The sequence below is a fragment of the Oncorhynchus masou genome, chromosome 15 (assembly GCF_036934945.1).
Source record: "Oncorhynchus masou masou isolate Uvic2021 chromosome 15, UVic_Omas_1.1, whole genome shotgun sequence".
In the NCBI taxonomy this organism is placed as follows: Eukaryota; Metazoa; Chordata; class Actinopteri; order Salmoniformes; family Salmonidae; genus Oncorhynchus; species Oncorhynchus masou.
Genome location: NC_088226.1, coordinates 21,072,325 through 21,090,556, shown reverse-complemented (window position 1 = coordinate 21,090,556; position 18,232 = coordinate 21,072,325). Strand labels below are relative to the sequence as shown.

Genomic DNA, 18,232 nt, shown 5'->3' with positions numbered 1-18,232 from the left:
AAAGGCGGTGCTTCCGTCACCCAAAGCGCGGGATTTCCGCTGTAAACAAAGGAGAATGGCTTGTCTCTGTTTGTTATCTTAGCTTCTAATGCAGGGGTTCTTAAACTTTTTCAGCCTGGGACCCAAATTAGAAATGTTGTGTTTTCCTGGGACTCAAGCTGAGGAAAATATGCAACTATATGTAAATATCGGTACATTTCATTGCCCTTATGCCGAAAGCAAATGCAATATAGACAAAAACAAATAACAATGAAATAAAATATTCAATTAAATATATATTCTTATTTATTTTCCACCATATAAAACACTGTTACATAACTGTCTAGGTTGGAACTGTTGCTGTTAAGTACAATAAATAATTGTAATTCTGAACTGGAACAAACTGATTGATCACATCCCACAGATTAGTAACAGAACACACACACAGGCTTTTTGATAGTGCGACCCTAAGTAACAGTACAGATGAAACATTATCAGGCCTACTGTACTTCTTATTGTAGAAATTATTGTTAAAAGAAAATCTAGGTTGGAACTGATGTTGTTTAAAATACAATACAATATTTTTTATTCTGAACTAGAATAAACTGATTGAACACATCAGACAGATGTAGACCAGGTAATACACACACAGTGCTAATGAGAGGTGTGTGGCTGGTTGAAGTTTTCAACAAGCTTGTCTATTCTGGGCTCAGTTTTTGACAGTGCAACATTGAGGTCATACTCAGCAATGAGGTCGTTTCTGCACTTCTTCTTTAAGTATGTCAGAGTTGAGAACCCTGACTCGCATAGGTACAGTGCCTTGCGAAAGTATTGAACTTTGAACTTTGCCCCTTGAACTTTGCGACCTTTTGCCACATTTCAGGCTTCAAACATAAAGATATAAAACTGTATTTTTTTGTGAAGAATCACAAACAAGTGGGACACAATCATGAAGTGGAACGACATTTATTGGATATTTCAAACTTTTTTAACAAATCAAAAACTGAAAAATTGGGCGTGCAAAATTATTCAGCCCCTTTACTTTCAGTGCAGCAAACTCTCTCCAGAAGTTCAGTGAGGATCTCTGAATGATCCAATGTTGACCTAAATGACTAATGATGATAAATACAATCCACCTGTGTGTAATCAAGTCTCCGTATAAATGCACCTGCACTGTGATAGTCTCAGAGGTCCGTTAAAAGCGCAGAGAGCATCATGAAGAACAAGGAACACACCAGGCAGGTCCAAGATACTGTTGTGAAGAAGTTTAAAGCCGGATTTGGATACAAAAAGATTTCCCAAGCTTTAAACATCCCAAGGAGCACTGTGCAAGCGATAATATTGAAATGGAAGGAGTACCAGACCACTGCAAATCTACCAAGACCTGGCCGTCCCTCTAGACTTTCAGCTCATACAAGGAGAAGACTGATCAGAGATGCAGCCAAGAGGCCCATGATCACTCTGGATGAACTGCAGAGATCTACAGCTGAGGTGGGAGACTCTGTCCATAGGACAACAATCAATCGTATATTGCACAAATCTGGCCTTTATGGAAGAATGGCAAGAAGAAAGCCATTTCTTAAAGATATCCATAAAAAGTGTTGTTTAAAGTTTGCCACAAGCCACCTGGGAGACACACCAAACATGTGGAAGAAGGTGCTCTGGTCAGATGAAACCAAAATTGAACTTTTTGGCAACAATGCAAAACGTTATGTTTGGCGTAAAAGCAACACAGCTCATCACCCTGAACACACCATACCCACTGTCAAACATGGTGGTGGCAGCATCATGGTTTGGGCCTGCTTTTCTTCAGCAGGGACAGGGAAGATGGTTAAAATTGATGGGAAGATGGATGGAGCCAAATACAGGACCATTCTGGAAGAAAACCTGATGGAGTCTGCAAAAGACCTGAGACTGGGACGGAGATTTGTCTTCCAACAAGACAATGATCCAAAACATAAAGCAAAATCTACAATGGAATGGTTCAAAAATAGACATATCCAGGTGTTAGAATGTCAAAGTCCAGACCTGAATCCAATCGAGAATCTGTGGAAAGAACTGAAAACTGCTGTTCACAAATGCTCTCCATCCAACCTCACTGAGCTCGAGCTGTTTTGCAAGGAGGAATGGGAAAAAATGTCAGTCTCTCGATGTGCAAAACTGATAGAGACATACCCCAAGCGACTTACAGCTTTAATCGCAGCAAAAGGTGGAGCTACAAAGTATTAACTTAAGGGGGCTGAATAATTTTGCACGCCCAATTTTTCCATTTTTGATTTGTTAAAAAGTTTGAAATATCCAATAAATGTCGTTCCACTTCATGATTGTGTCCCACTTGTTGTTGATTCTTCACAAAAAATACAATTTTATATCTTTATGTTTGAAGCCTGAAATGTGGCAAAAGGTCGCAAAGTTCAAGGGGGCTGAATACTTTATGCAAGGCACTGTATGTGGTACCAAACTGGATCAGAACATCTACTGTTTCCCAGTCAGGCAGGAGGCCACTTCCTGCTGTAGATGAGCAACCCAGAACTGTGTGAGTGTTTGCCTCAAAAAGCATCTTGCATCAATCAGTTTATTCCAGTTAAGAAAACAACTTATTACTTGTATTTTAACAGCAACAGTTCCAACGTAGACTGGTTTTCAACAATAATTTCTACAGTAAGATGTACAGTAGGCCTGATAATCTTTCATCTTCATCTGTAGTGTTACTAAGGGTTGCACCATCAGTATGCCGCTAATAAATAAAACCTTCCATTCACGAGGCTGTGTAACTTACAAGGCCACAGGATTGTTTGAAAGCAAAACTCACATCTACTACTATGAGAGTTAGTACTCCTTATTTCTGCTTATCATCCATCGCCTGTTATAAAATTACAACAATGCCTTGCTAGCTGACTTACTTTTCTACTGTCGAAGCACGGTTTCCTGAAGCAATTCTGCCCTGTTCTGAAAAAACTCCCTGGGTTTACCATCATGCTGTCTGTTTGGGTCAGGACGTGTCGTTTGACTAATGTGTTGGTTTTGAGAGACTCATTACTAACGTTAAGCACTTCCCCATAAAACACATTGTGGACGCTCCTCGTTATTTCTCAAAGTTTGTATGAAAGAGAAACTCATCCCTGTATTTGTGTTTCATGAGAATTCAGCTCAGACAGAACTTGTGGCTAGCATGAGTACATTTGATGGTAGCGGTGAGTGATGGAGAGTGGGAATGACAAGTCAGTGGCTGACAGGGCATCATCTGCTGCTGAACAACAGCATGGCATCGTGTGTCGTGGAGTGATCTTCAAGAAAACTGCAGAAAAAAGATCAGGTGAACCGCGAAGCACACGAGCATCTCCCTCTCACGCAGTTGCCAAACTGAGCAGAGACCACTGCTAGGCAGAGAGCACACTGAACAGAGAGCACAGATGCACTTGGCCAAATTACTTGGCCTCATAAACAGAACAAGTTCCACAGACATGTGACTAACAGAAATGGAATAATGTGTCCCTGAACAAAAGGGGGTCAAAATCCAAGTAACAGTCAGTATCTGGTGTGGCCACCAGCTGCATTAAGTACTGCAGTGCATCTCCTCCTCATGGACTACACCAGATTTGCCAGTTCTTGCTGTGAGATGTTACCCCACTCTTCCACCAAGGCACCTGCAAGTTCCCGGACATTTCTGGGGGATTGGCTCTAGCCCTCACCTTCCAATCCAACAGGTCCCAGATGTGCTCAATTGGATTGAGATCCGGGCTCTTCGCTGGCCATAGCAGAACACTGACATTCCTGTCTTGCAGGAAATCACACACAGAACGAGCAGTATGGCTGGTGGCAGTGTCATGTTGGAGGGTCATGTCAGGATGAGCCTGCAGGAAGGGTACCACATGAGGGAGGAGGATGTCTTCCCTGTCTCCCCTTGATAAATGTTTAATGTTTCTCAATGCCCAATGCCCAATTTGGATACCATAAAAGATAAAATAAGTTGATACCTGATTTTCGTTTTGGTTTTCAGCTATAAAAATTACAAAACTATTAATTTCCTCGTTTTGGCATTGCTGAGATGAAAGGAAATAGGAATTATCCATAAGCACACGGACCGGGTCTCCTGATCATTTCATGTTTGGTTAATGATATTTGTCCCTCATGAGACACTGTAGACGTGGAAGCTTGAGCAACTCATCCACGCCTTTATTTCATCCCGTCTGGACTATTGTAATGCCCTTTTTGTTGGCGCATCTGCCAAGTGCCTAAACAGGTTACAATATGTCCAGAACTGTGATGCACATGTCCTCACCCACACCATAAGCACATTACTCCAGTGCTGTTCAACCTCCACTGGCTCCCCATATGCTCACAAATCGACTACAAAATCCTGGTTCACACCTACCAAGCTATCCACAACTCTGGACCAAAGTACCTGTCTGACCTCATTCTACCCTCCTGCCCCACACACACCCTTCGCTCCTCCAGGTTCGTCTCCCGCAGCAGACTAAAAACTATGGGTGACGGTTTTCAGCTGTGCTACTCCACAGTTGTGGAACGCACTTCCAGACACTATTAGGGCTGCAGAATCTCTGACCTCCTTTAAGGCACAGCTCAAGACCGTGCTGTTCAGAAAAGCTTTCAAGGACCTCTGCTAATTCTGTTCTCATGTTCTCTGGATCTGGGGCCTGTTGCACAAAAGTAGAATTAAGACATCCGGGATAAATGACTCAGCTGAGCTCAATGAAGCCAAAACATGTGCGTCCAGGCTTAATTGGTTGCACAAAGACCAAGCCAGGATGAGCAGACACGGATTCATTAAGCCAGGTGAAACCAATCCTGGATAGGTGCGCGCTCACGGCTCACTCAAATAGACCCCGCCACAGATCACAGATTAACTGATTTACCATGGCAACTAGAGCCGCGTACTTTTCCCCGTCGGAAGCACAAATCCTCATGGAGGCATACGAGGAGGTAAAAGATATAATTAAGAAGAAAGGCAACACCGCCACAGTGATAAAGCAAAGAGAAAAAGCGTGGCAAAGTATTGCAGACCGCCTGAATGCGTAAGTAGTGCACAATTACACACTCACCGCTCCGCTGAAACATCACAATTACAATTCAAATATTTAATTCACATCTCCAAAAATGCAGTTGTACTGTAATTATGAAACGGTTAAATTTTTAATTGAAATGCACTGCAGATATGAGTGAAATTGTGTAAAAAGTAACTCCATCACACTGTATAAAGCTATGATAAATTTTTTGATATTTTTACTGAAAACAAGACAAAAATACCAAGTAATTTTTTGCAGTGTGACTCCATTAAATGTGTGTGTGTGTGTGTGTGTGTGTGTGTGTGTGTGTGTGTGTGTGTGTGTGTGTGTGTGTGTGTGTGTGTGTGTGTGTGTGTGTAGATTAAACATGAACGGGCCAAAACGGACATGGCAGCAGGTCAAAATCAAATACAAGAACATTCTGCAGAATGGTATGGTCCCTGACTAATATTTAACAAAGCACAAGCATATATTGTACCCAGAAGGTGCCTGCTCACACATTGTCTGTACTGTTTTAGCAGTGAAAAGAATACCCACAGACAAGGCACGGGTGGTGGGTCACCAAAGGCTGACCTTACCCCAGCAGAGGACATGGCCTTGGAGCTAAATAAAGGCAGGCCCGTCTTAGAGGGGATCCCTGGGGGAAAGAGACTAGCATAGGTTCCTCCCAAGATGCCACCCGCTTCATTCAAGGTATGTCCTTCCATCTCTACATGGGATACAACCACATTCATATTGAATCAATTTGGACTGTCTGACTTTGGTTTACCTATTGCCTTGCAGTGTCTGGCAGCACTGTGTTCCTGTTAGAGCCACCAGCACAAGCACCAGACGATGCTGATCCAGTGAGTACTCCATCAAAGGCATACTGTAGGCCTGGCATGTCTTGTCTACTAGCTTCAATATGAATCCGATTAAATGTGATAGGGTGAAGGCCCCAGTGCAGCAGCAACAGCACATGATGGAGACGATGATGAGGAGGAGACCATCTCTCTGGATTCCAGAAGGCATGAGGTATCATGTTAAGACTGTGAAAGTACTATTTACTCTACAATGGTGAGGAGTCCTCATCAAAATCAAAAAATCTAATTTATTTTACAGGACCCAGATGCTATACAGTGGGAAAACCAGCCTGGCAACATAGTGCGTATTAATAAAAGGACACCACATCCTGCCAAATTCCAGCTGCGCTAATTGTATTGTGTTCACAGAGCTCACAAGCTATCAGAAAGTTGTATGGCAACCACCTCCGGCGCCAAATAGAACTGGCAGACATAGACATTCAGTACAAGAAGAAAAAGATGGAAAATCTTGCACTGGAGTCCGAAATAAAAAAGAGGACAATTAGGAAACTGGACCTTGAAATAAAAAAACTTGAGAGGGAGGTGAGATATGCCTTCAATGTACACTGTATGCTAACTGTAACACAAATGTATTAATCATTATTTTTCTTTCCTCCCCCAGCTCCAAGAAGATGACACAGCTCAAAATAAAAATTAGGTATATTCTCGTAAAGTCAAGTGAGCCATGACATATGAGCTCTTATTGTGAGCACACAGGACGGTGGCATCTTTCTAAGGTTTTTTTTATTTTCCCAGCAATCAGTACAACCAAGTCATCGTTATAAGGCATCGCCCTCTTTTGCCCACCCCCCAGCACCAGGTGTGGCCACTAGCCTATATGAAGGCCCAAAATTGTGTGTTCCTTTCTGCTCTGACAATGGCATGCCCATTCGTGCGAGATGTGGTGGATGAAGAAGCACTTGTGCTGAGGAGAGCCTTCAGGCGAGAAAGGGTCTTCAGGGACCGGTTGGACCCACTGGCCTTCCCTGATGACCATCTATATGAAAGATACAGGTTTTCTGCAGATGGCATCAGGTATCTATGCAGACTACTGGGTCCCAGGATTAAGCACCGCACTGCACGGAGCCATGCACTGAGTGTGGAGCAAATGGTTTGTGTGGCCTTGCGCTTTTTGCTAGTGGAGCCTTCCTGTACTCAGTGGGGGATGCTGAACAAGGCCACAATTTGCCGCACAATAAGGAGTGTGTGTCTGGCTATCAAAGCATTAGCAGATGTCTTCATCTCCTTCCCTGGCCACAGAAGACTCTGTGACATCAAAGAGGAGTTCTATAGGATTGCAGGTAAGAGGATCTACAAATTACAGGACAACTGTTAACACATAGTAGGATACTCATTACTTTGTGTGACAGGTTTCCCCAATGTCATTGGTGCAGTGGACTGCACACACATAAGGATAAAAGCCCCTCAGGTGCCCATGAGGCCGATTTTGTGAATAGGAAATCCTTTCACAGCATTAATGTTCAGGTGAACATAACTTTTTGATATTGTCCATTGACGAACACTCTGCATTGCCAGTGATGTGCATTGATTGGTGTAATATTCCTCATCTTATGATTTCAGATGGTCTGCAATGCTGACTGTGTGATCAGCAATGTTGTGGCAAAATGGCCTGGCTCAGTCCATGACTCCAGAATCTATCACAAGGTAAGCCACACAACCCCTATTTATAACCATCATGGCTGTGTCAAGAATATCACTGTGTTTATGAGGTAGTAATGATGAGATTTTGTGTTGACAGGTGAATTCTCTGGTGTGTTGCTGGGAGACAGGGGGTATGGCTGCCAGCCTTTTCTCCTGACACCTTTCACAGACCCCCAGGAAGCACAGCAGGCCTACAACCATGCCCATGCCAGGACCAGGGCCAGAGTTGAAATGACCTTTGGCCTCCTGAAGGCACGCTTTCACTGCCTTCACAAATTAAGGGTCAGCCCTGTTAGGGCATGTGATATTACTGTGGCTTGTGCTGTCCTCCACAATGTGGCCTGCCTGAGGAAGGAGAGGGCCCCCAGAGTGCCACCAGCCATGGACTGGGACAATCCGGCAATCTTCCCTGATGACGACAGTGGTCGGCTGCTGAGGGACCAATATGTGTTGAATTATTTTAGTTAGTATGTGTGCTTTCAATTTTGGTTAAATATGTCCTGCGGTGGCAGAGGAATTTGGGTTTTTTGGGTTCGTTTTTGACGAATTTGGCCTCTTATGATGTTTGTGCGGTATACTGTGTGTAATACAAGGCTGCAGGGAGGCTACTGCATCCATTCATTTGTCTGTTCAGTTGATGTGTATGGATTTGTCCTGCATTTATTTTAGTGTGCAGACATGCAGGGTGTGTTATATACAGACCTTTGAATGTGTATGTATAATATGCTTGGATTCTGTGCTTTCCATCTTGTAGAGTCACTGTGACTTCAGTTTCGAAAGGAGCTGATGGTTTACCTGCTTTGTTTTGTCCTTATTCAATAAAGGAACATAATGTTACACATTGTGTTTTTATATTCATATGGAATGTGTATTTGTTTATATGACAGAGTACTAGGGCCACACTGAAGAAAAAGGATAAAGTCATACATTTATGAGGCTGGTTCTTTCTGCAGAAAAGCTACATATTGTTTTTACAGTTTTGATACTTATGACAATGTGATACTTAATATTCTGGCACATCAGCATGTCTTTGTTTATGAAACCATACTGAAGTACAATTTCACGAAATGCCCCACATCTGTCATTTTAACAACTGTCCTCCTTTAAAACAACTGGTTACAATATTATGACTTGTGTTTTTTTTTCCCCTCTGTGGCCCTAATATTCTATCATTTTATATATAGCCTTATAGTCTATGGGAAACTGTAAATTATCTAATGATAGCAACATCATCTAAAAATCATTTTTTATCCAAAATCATTGAAATTAATGATCACAAACGTTTAAATAATAACAGTGGGTCTAGTTATGTGATAACAATGTATAGTGAGCAGTGAAATAACTATTGGTTTCCATTTGTGGTGACTGCTGACTGACATTAGGGATGAGATTAAATAGATCCTGGAATTTAGCCTGGTCTGGAGCAGGCTAGCTCCACAGAATAAATCTCCATGGTAATTTATACCATAACATATCCTCCTGCCCCCTATCCATCTTTAGTGCAACCGGATTACGGATCAATTGAGCCAGGATCACCAAGATATCCTGGCTTAATCCCTTATCCTAGTTTTGTGCAACAGGCCCCTGGTGACACCTATAGCTTTGATTGTTGTTTGTGTTCTGTGTTTTGGATTAAAAAATATATATTTAATTTATTCTTTACAAATTAAAAAATATATTGTTATTATGTTAGTGTGAAAATTGACATCTTCAAAACCCAACCTTCATTTACCAGTTGTGACACACGGATGATCCAACCTCAGTTTTAGTGAGACTGATTTTATGACCAAAATTATCCTATTTACACTCTAGTAAATGTTGACACTAGAATACCTTGTTACGACTCATATCGATGCCCATAAGGTTTTTTCAAAGAGATTCGTTGCTTTTTAAAGGCAGTCGCTCTTTAAGCTCGTTAAAAGGGGTTCCTGCAGATGCAGTAACGCCCCGAATAGCGGGCCGCAATCAGATCATTCTCAATCTCTCGGGATCCTGCGACAGCGACTTGTCAAGTGCGCAGTAGGGTGTCTGATTTAAAATGACCGGTGCTATCCGCGATTTCCCACAATCGGTACCCAAAGTGGTGCACGTTTTGTTTTTTGCCCTAGAACTACACACCTGATTTAAATAATCACCAATCTTTTATAATTTCAATCACCTGTGTAGTGTTAAAGAAAAAAAAAGGTGCATTCTAGACGTCCAAATGATACCTGCTTGCAGTGACCAATTTAAAACGATTGACATTATTCAAGCCAATAAGACCGTCTAATGTATGTGCTCTCTCCAATCAGGATTGGACCGAGTGAAGAAAACCGAGTGTGTACGGAAACGACCGAAAGGCATACTGATATAACTGGGGTTAGTGCGTAGATTTGATAGTGCTCGGTCTTCTGTGGACGGACGGTTTGGCCAGCCAAGATTGTCTAAAGTGAAAGAAAAAACAACTGGATGATGAGTTATCAAAGACAGAATATGAAGTGTCTTAAAATATTGTCTGTTACCGTCGCGCTGTTGATAGCGCATAGCGCTGCTATTATAAGGTAACATATTTTCGTCAGTTGCTTGGTTAACTTTTGAATAACGCAAGTAATAATTCTTTCGCCATCCGGTGATTAGTATCGAATATGCTATCTCTGGGGTAGTTTAATTTCCTGACGGTAGGCAATTATTATTGCCAATTTTACATGCATGTTTGTTTAGGCACATGTTGTTCGAATTTTGGTACACCCACAGAACGTTTCCATAACGCTGGCATGTTCATGACATCTATCTCCTAAAGTTTGAATTTAAGTTAACACATTGTACATAACGAAGCAATTAAGTTGTAAAATAGAACCAAGCTGCTCGTAAATGTATTGGAACATCAGTATAAAATAGGAAGTACGTTAGAGCGCACGAGTTCTGAATTATTTATTAAACAAATTACGACCGAAACTAATGTATCTCTCTTCGTTATCATATCAATGATCCCTTAGAATTCCCCTCCACAAGACGCGCAGTATGCGCCGACTAATGAACGACAATGGGATGAGTTTTGAACAACTCCAGGACATGGCCAAGACCGTTGGTGGTGCAGGAGCTGACACACTAACACCCTTACCAGCAACCACTCAGAGCCAGAAAGTGCCAGTTGAGAGACTCACCAACTTCATGGATGTAAGTGGATATTGTCACTAGGCCTCGTTTAACTCTAGCTTGTTCTAGGTTGACTGAAACAACAAGTAAAGCCAGGGTTCTCCAGGAGTTGGGTGTGCAGGCTTTTGTTCCAACCCTTACCCTTCATAACATGCCCAATCTGCTAATCATGGCCCAGATTGAAGGTTATGAGATGTGTGTAATTTATTTATTAGCTTTAATAAAGCTTGCACATTCAGTATCTCCCCAAGAGTTAGGAAAAGAGAACTGTAGTATAGACTTATGCCTATTTCTTGTATGAATGTGGTGTTTATGTCAAATCTATCTACAGGCTCAGTACTATGGGGTGATCAGCATAGGCACACCACCCCAGGACTTTACTGTGCTGTTTGACACCGGCTCCTCCAACCTGTGGGTGCCCTCGATTCACTGCTCCTTCCTGGATGTTGCATGCTGTGAGTCAGTCTATTATTGCCTTTGCTGCACTTCACCATAGCTACGGGAAGTAGGGGTGCAAAAAAAAAAGATGCAACGATTTCTACGATTTTAGTTACAGTTCATATAAGGAAAGAAGTCAATTGAAATGAAATCATTTGGCCCAAATCTATGGATTTCACATCACTTGGATAGATATGCATATGTTGGACACAGATACCGTGTTTGCCTCATGCAAACATCTCCTTCGCATCGAGTTGATCAAGCTATTGATTTTCGCACGTTTGTCCCACTCTTCAATGGGTGTGTCATGCATGTCGATCCAGAACATCCCAAACGATGCTCAATGGGTGACATGTCTGAGTATGCAGGCCATGGAAGAACTGGGATATTTTCAACTTCCAGGAATTGTGAACAGATCCTTGTGACATGGGGCCGTGCATGATCATGCTGAAACATGAAGTGATGGCGGTGGATGAATGGCACGGCAATGGGCTTCAGGATCTCATCACAGTATACTGTGCATTCAAACTGCCTTCGATAAAATGCAATTGTGTTCGTTGTCTGTAGCTTATGCCTGCCCAGACCATAACCCCACTGACACCATGGGGCACTCTGTTCACAACGTTGACACCCGCAAACCACTCACCCACACAATGCCGAACACACGGTCTGCCATCTGCTCGGTACAGTTGAAACTGGCATTCGTCTGTGAAGAGCACACTTCTCCAGCATGCCAGTGGCCATCGAAGGTGAACATTTGCCCACTGAAGTCGGTTACGACACTGAACTGCAGTCAGGTCAAGACCCTTGTGAGGACAGCGAGCACACAGATCTTCCCAGAGACTGTTTCTGACAATTTGTGCACAAATTCTTTGTGAAAATTCCGTTTCATCAGTTGTCCTGGTGGCTGGTCTCAGACGGTCCCGCAGGTGAAGAAACTGGATGTGGAGGTCCTGGGCTGGAATGTTTACACGTGGTATGCGTTAAGCCGACTGGACATACTGCCAAATTCTCTAAACGGTCGTTGGAGGCGGCTTATGGTAGAGAAATTAAAATTAATTCCTGCAGTCAGTGTGCCAATTTGCACGCTCTCTCAACTTGACACAACTGCAGATTTTAGTGTCCCCAGCACACAAAGCTTTTTTTATATGCCACACTTGTCAGGTGGATGGATTATCTTGGCAAAGGAGAAATGCTCACTAACAGGGATGTAAACAAATTTGTGCCCAAAATCTAACTTTTTGAGCGTATGGGATCTTTTTATTTCAGGTCATAAAACATGGGACCAACACTTTACATGTTGCATTTATATATTTGTTCAGGGTATATACAGTACAAGTCATCAGTTTGGACACCAACTCATTCCAGAATGTTTTATTTTGTATTTTCTACATTGTAGAAGACATCAACTATGAAATAACACATGGAATCATGTAGTAGCCAAAAGTGTTAAACATATAAGATATTTTTATATTTGATGACCGCTTTGCACACCTTTGGCATTCTCTCAACCAGCTTAATGAGGTAGTCACCTAAAATGCATTTCAATTAACAGGCATTGTTAAAAGTACATTTGTGGAATTTCTTTCCTTCATGCATTTGAGTCAATCAGTTTTGACAAGGTAGGGGTGGTATACAGAATATAGCCCTATTTGGTAAAAGATCAAGTCCATATTATGGCAAGAACAGCTAAAATAAGCAAAGAGAAATGACAGTCCATCATTACTTGAAGGTCAGTCAATCTGTTTTAAAAAATGTAGTCGCAAAAACCTTTGAGTGCTATGATGAAACTGGCTCTCATGAGGACTGGCACAGGAAAGGAAGACCCAGAGTGACCTCTGCTGCAGAGGATACGTTCATTAGTTAACTGCACCTCAGATTGCAGCCCAAATAAATGCTTAAAAGTTCAAGTAACAGACACATCTCAACATCAACTGTTCCTCAGGATACTGTGTGAATCAGGCCTTCATGGTAGAATTGCTGCAAAGAAACCACTTAAGGACCCCAATAATAAGGAGAGACTTGCTTGGGCCAAGAAACACGAGCAATGGACATTAGTACGGGGGAAATTTGGCCTTTTGGTCTGAGTCAATTTGAGATTTTTTGGTTCTAACCGCCGTGTCTTTGAGATGCAGAGTTGGTGAACAGATCTCTGCATGTGTGGTTCCCACCGTGAAGCATGGAGGTGGGGGTTGCTTTGCTGGTGACACTGTCGGTGATTGATTGATTTATAATTCAAGGCACACTTAACCAGCATGGCTACCACAGAATTCTGCAGCGATATGCTATTCCATCTGGTTTGCCCTTAGTGGGACTTGTTTGTTTTTCAACAGGACAATGACCTGACACTTCCAGGCTGTGTCAGGGCTGTTTGACCAAGGAGAGTGGAGTTCATCAGATGACCTGGCCTCCACAATCACCCGACCTCAACCCAATTGAGATGGTTTGGGATGAGTTGGAACGCAGAGTGAAGGAAAAGCAACCAACAAGTGCTCAGCATATGTGGGAACTCCTTCAAGAATGTTGGAAAAGAATTCCAGGTGAAGCTGGTTGAGAGAATTCCAAGAGTGTGCAAAGCTGTCATTAAGCCATAGGGTAGCTACTTTAAGGAATCTAAAATATTTTGGGGTTACATGATTCCATATGTGTTATTTCATTAGTTTTAAATGTCTTCACTAAAAATAGTAAAAATAAAGAACCCTTGAATGATTAGGTGTGTCCAAGCTTTTGACTGGTACTGTGTATTTTGTGGAAATTTAGAGATTTTTCACAAGTAGTGCACTTGGTCCATTAGTAGTCCTGTATTGGTCCACTAATCTACAAATCTGTAGTGCGGGCAAAACATTTTCTTCAGCATCTCAGCTTTGGTAAAAAGGTAGTTGTATAATTAAGAACAGTATCGTGTGGTGTTCAATAGTTGGAATTGTGTGAGTTGTTGCCCTGTCCCTTTCTCTGTGATCATTCTAATGGAATCCAGAAAAAACAAAACCCTCTCCTTAAACATTTTACATCAAAAGGTGCAAAGTTATTGGCAAAGACTCAAAACATCCATCAATTTAAAAAAAATAAGTTATTGATCAAATAACATGGGAAAACAACCACTTTCTGTGCAATATTAATTACCATCCTTACAAACTTAATGTAAATGAACATTACTGTATTGTACATTGGCTGGTCATCTAGGTTTGTACCTGTGGACTTTCCATCACAAATGCACAATACGGTATTTGAGTACATTGAGACATCAAGTGGTTTTTGAAATTGCTGAGTTGATTGAGCATGGCTCTTGCAACGTTAGGGTTGTGGGTTTGATACCCACGGGGGACCAATATGAAAATGTATGCACTCACTAAGTTCCTCTGCATAAGAGCATCTACTAACATGTAAAATAAATGAATAGATCGTTTCAGTTTCCACAGAAACAAGTTGCATTTGCAAAGTATTTCAAGAAACTGGAAAACCTATATCAAATGTAGAGAATTATCAGATTTGACATGCTAGTAAACACTGAAATACAATTATTTTGTTTTACAGTAGTGCACTCGGTCTTCACTTCCTGTCTTAGCGGACAATATAGGTATTCAGCGCAGGCATTGTTCTGACTGTCGGCGTAGCACCCCCTGCCCCAAATTACTTCCCGTGGCGATGCACTTCACTCATAACATATGGTTATACTATCTGCTGAGTCTCCTATGGATGTCGATTTAAGCCCCCCCACCCAAACACCGCTCTGATTCAGAGGGGTTGGGTTAAATGCGGAAGACACATTTCAGTTGTACAACTGACGAGGTATCTCCCTTTATCATATAGTCATGAGATGGGTGCTAAAGTTGCATAAACGTTTTATTTATTTTTTTGCTCATCGATGCTTTAGCATGCTGTACTGAAAGTCATATTCATTGTTTTAAGGCAGCATGAGGGACATTGTTTTGTATGAAAATGAGTGCCATTTATCCAACCTGAGACAGTTGTCAACTTTATGTACACCTCTGCTTAGGGCTCCACCATCGTTATAACTCCAAGAAGTCGAGCACGTACGTTCAGAATGGCACCAAATTCTCCATCCAGTATGGCAGAGGCAGCTTGTCTGGGTTCATCAGTGGGGACACTGTCTCTGTAAGTGGACTGGTGTGTGTGTGTGTGTGTACACACGTTGTTCATTTGCATTCCTCTCATTTAAGTGGACAAATCCACAGAATTTTACCATTGTCCATTTTAAGTGATGGAATATGGAGCATAGTCTGCATACCATTTCCTACTGTGTATTGTCTGTAAACCTCACGGTTTGTGTTCACGAACAATCTGCTTTGTACATCAGTTCCTGTTCTTCACTCCAACCCTCTCTCAGTTGGCTGGCATGCAGGTCACTGGTCAACAGTTTGGTGAGGCCGTGAAGCAACCTGGCATCACGTTTGCAGTGGCACGCTTTGACGGGGTGCTGGGCATGGGCTACCCTACCATATCTGTCGACAAGATAACCCCTGTGTTTGACACCGCCATGGCTGCCAAGCTGTTGCCTCAGAACATATTTTCCTTCTATATTAGCAGGTTGGTTTTAGGGATTTATTTTTCTCTCCTTTTAATACATTCCTACTGAGGGCCGTAGGTCAATGTGTGGTTTGACTTGTGATTTTGTTTTTAAACCATTTTTTTAAAAGCTGTGTTTACCGTTGGAGGTCAACTGAAAGGAGTTTATTTTTATTTGAACTGGGATATTTTTAGCTCCTGTTATCCTGAAATTCTTTAACCACACTTGCTGTCATATTTCCTCAGAAATAAGTGAAATAGTTCACCTAATTTCAGTTTGTGACAACAAGCATGTTTATAGTGTAGCGACTCATTGTACCATCTACACCACTGAAATATATTTTCCATTTTAACAAAAAATATTGTATTTAGAGCTGTTTGAAGCTGGTGTACAAAACTGAAAGTAAAACAGCAAAAACAAAACTTAAGAATGGGAAGCATAGAAATAGAACATCTTCTGCTTAGACTTGCATTCAATGAGTGACAGATCTATAACACACTTCTATGTGAATTTGGTTAGGTCACCCAAAAAGTTACATATTGCAGCTTTAATGTATTTATTTTTGTGGGTAAAGTCTATGAACTTAAACCACAGGTTAATTCATTTTCATAACTTGTACAACCTTATATTCTTGTCACTAGCTTCAATGGGGTTAAGGCAATACAATTACATATCTGATAGTAGATTGAACTAAACTTGTAACCCCTTTTGATATCCTGTTCCTCAGGGAGCCATTTGCTGCTGTAGGAGGAGAGCTGATGCTGGGAGGCACGGACCCACTGTACTACACTGGAGACCTGCACTATGTCAATGTCACACGCAAGGCCTATTGGCAGATTGAGATGAGCAGGTAAGCAACTTGGTTCTCATCTACACAGAGGCTCTTTTATAATATCTATACCAGAGGAGAACAACTGCCCCCTCATTGAAGCCATGAAGTTCAAAGAAAGTAGGATCCCCCATTTATAGTCAATGGAAAAATAACTTTCTCTGTGTAAATAAATAAAGACAATCATTGTACCAATAATTGCTTCTATTACACCAGATGCATGTCCTTGAACCAATTTATTAAGAAATCGCACACAGATGTTATAAGGATAATTTAGTCTTGAGTGATCACAGCTAATTGGTGCTCTGCAGTGTGGAAGTGGGAAACCAGCTGACGTTGTGCAAGGCCGGTTGCCAGGCGATTGTTGATACGGGAACGTCCCTCATCACCGGGCCTGCGGAGGAGGTCCGGGCGCTGCAAAAAGCCATCGGAGCCTTGCCTCTACTGATGGGAGAGGTAGGTACAGGAGTCTGTAGACTAAATGTCTACCTGTTGTAGCATATAAGTACATTCTATCAGTTCCAACCTCTGTTTTAGTTCTCCTGAATGGCCAACAAAAGATTTCAATCATGCATGTATTGTAGTGACAGAAGTTAAGTATTGATTTGTGAAGTACATGCAGTTATTTTTAACTTACTTGCACTCTATTGCTTTCTTCCTCTCAGTATTGGATTGACTGCAAGAAGGTTTCCTCTCTACCTGTCATCATATTCAACCTGGGAGGAAAGATGTTTAACTTGACTGGAGACGACTATATCATAATGGTAAATTGCACCTCATGACCAGTGTTCAATGTGGCCTGCCTGCCAGTAGAAAGTCTGTGAAATTTGACAACTTCAGTCATCTTGAAATGTATTATATTTAATTCTGTGGACATACCTGCTGTTGAGAATCATTCAACGCTTCTCTCCCCTATGTGCTGCAGGAGTCCCAGATGGGTCAGAAAATCTGTCTGTCAGGCTTCATGGCCATGAACATCCCTCCTCCGGCTGGACCTTTGTGGATCCTGGGAGATGTGTTCATTGGACGCTACTACAGCGTGTTTGATAGAGATGCAGACCGCGTGGGGTTTGCCCCTGCCAAGTAGAGGGGAGAAGCCACAAACAACCCCTAGCCACTTGTGGAGATCTGAAAGGATTTGATGGGTATAAGCAATATAGTGGTCCTACCAAACAAAGGTGGAGCTAATACCTATCAAATCCCCACAGATCATGCTGAATTATAGAAGGAAATGCACACCACAAATGAACAAAACTCCCAAAAAGAAACTTGTCTTTGCCTATTTTGTCTTTTTTGGGGGGGGGGCTGGCTACGTTTTTTTTTAACTTCTTGAAACTCCCCATCCCGGATCCGGGTTTGTGACTAAAGCCTCAGGCTCATTAGCATAACGCAACGTTAACGATTTCTGAAAATCGCAAATAAAATGAAAATAATGCGTCTGCTCTCAAGCTTAGCCTTTTCTTAACAACACTGTCATCTCAGATTTTCAAAATATGCTTTTGAACCATAGAAATTGACTAATTTGTGTAAGAGTATGCAAAGCTAGCATAGCATTTTGAGTAGCATTTAGCATGCAACATTTTCACAAAAACCAGATAACCAAATAAATAAAATCATTTACCTTTGAAGAGCTTCTGATGTTTTCAATGAGGAGACTCTCAGTTACATACCAAATGCGCAGTTTTTCCTGAAAGCGTCTGTGTGTAGGAGAAATCGTTCCGTTTTCTACATTGCGTCTGGCTAACGAACCGAAAATTCAGTCACCTACAACGTAAAACTTTTTCAGGATTAA

General features: G+C 41.8%; 1 protein-coding gene and 1 pseudogene across 1 annotated transcript; both read left to right on the top strand.

The window, feature by feature from the left end:
- The first annotated feature begins 5,936 nt into the window (after positions 1-5,936).
- LOC135556818 (putative nuclease HARBI1) lies at positions 5,937-9,863 on the top strand (annotated as a pseudogene).
- napsa (napsin A aspartic peptidase) lies at positions 9,819-17,875 on the top strand. The gene is made up of 9 exons (XM_064988636.1): positions 9,819-10,050; positions 10,486-10,666; positions 10,977-11,100; positions 15,081-15,199; positions 15,432-15,631; positions 16,339-16,461; positions 16,752-16,896; positions 17,106-17,204; positions 17,366-17,875. Exons 1-9 carry the CDS (start codon positions 9,959-9,961, stop codon positions 17,525-17,527), a joined length of 1,245 nt encoding a protein of 414 aa, XP_064844708.1. The 5' UTR covers positions 9,819-9,958; the 3' UTR covers positions 17,528-17,875.
- Positions 17,876-18,232: the final 357 nt, after the last annotated feature.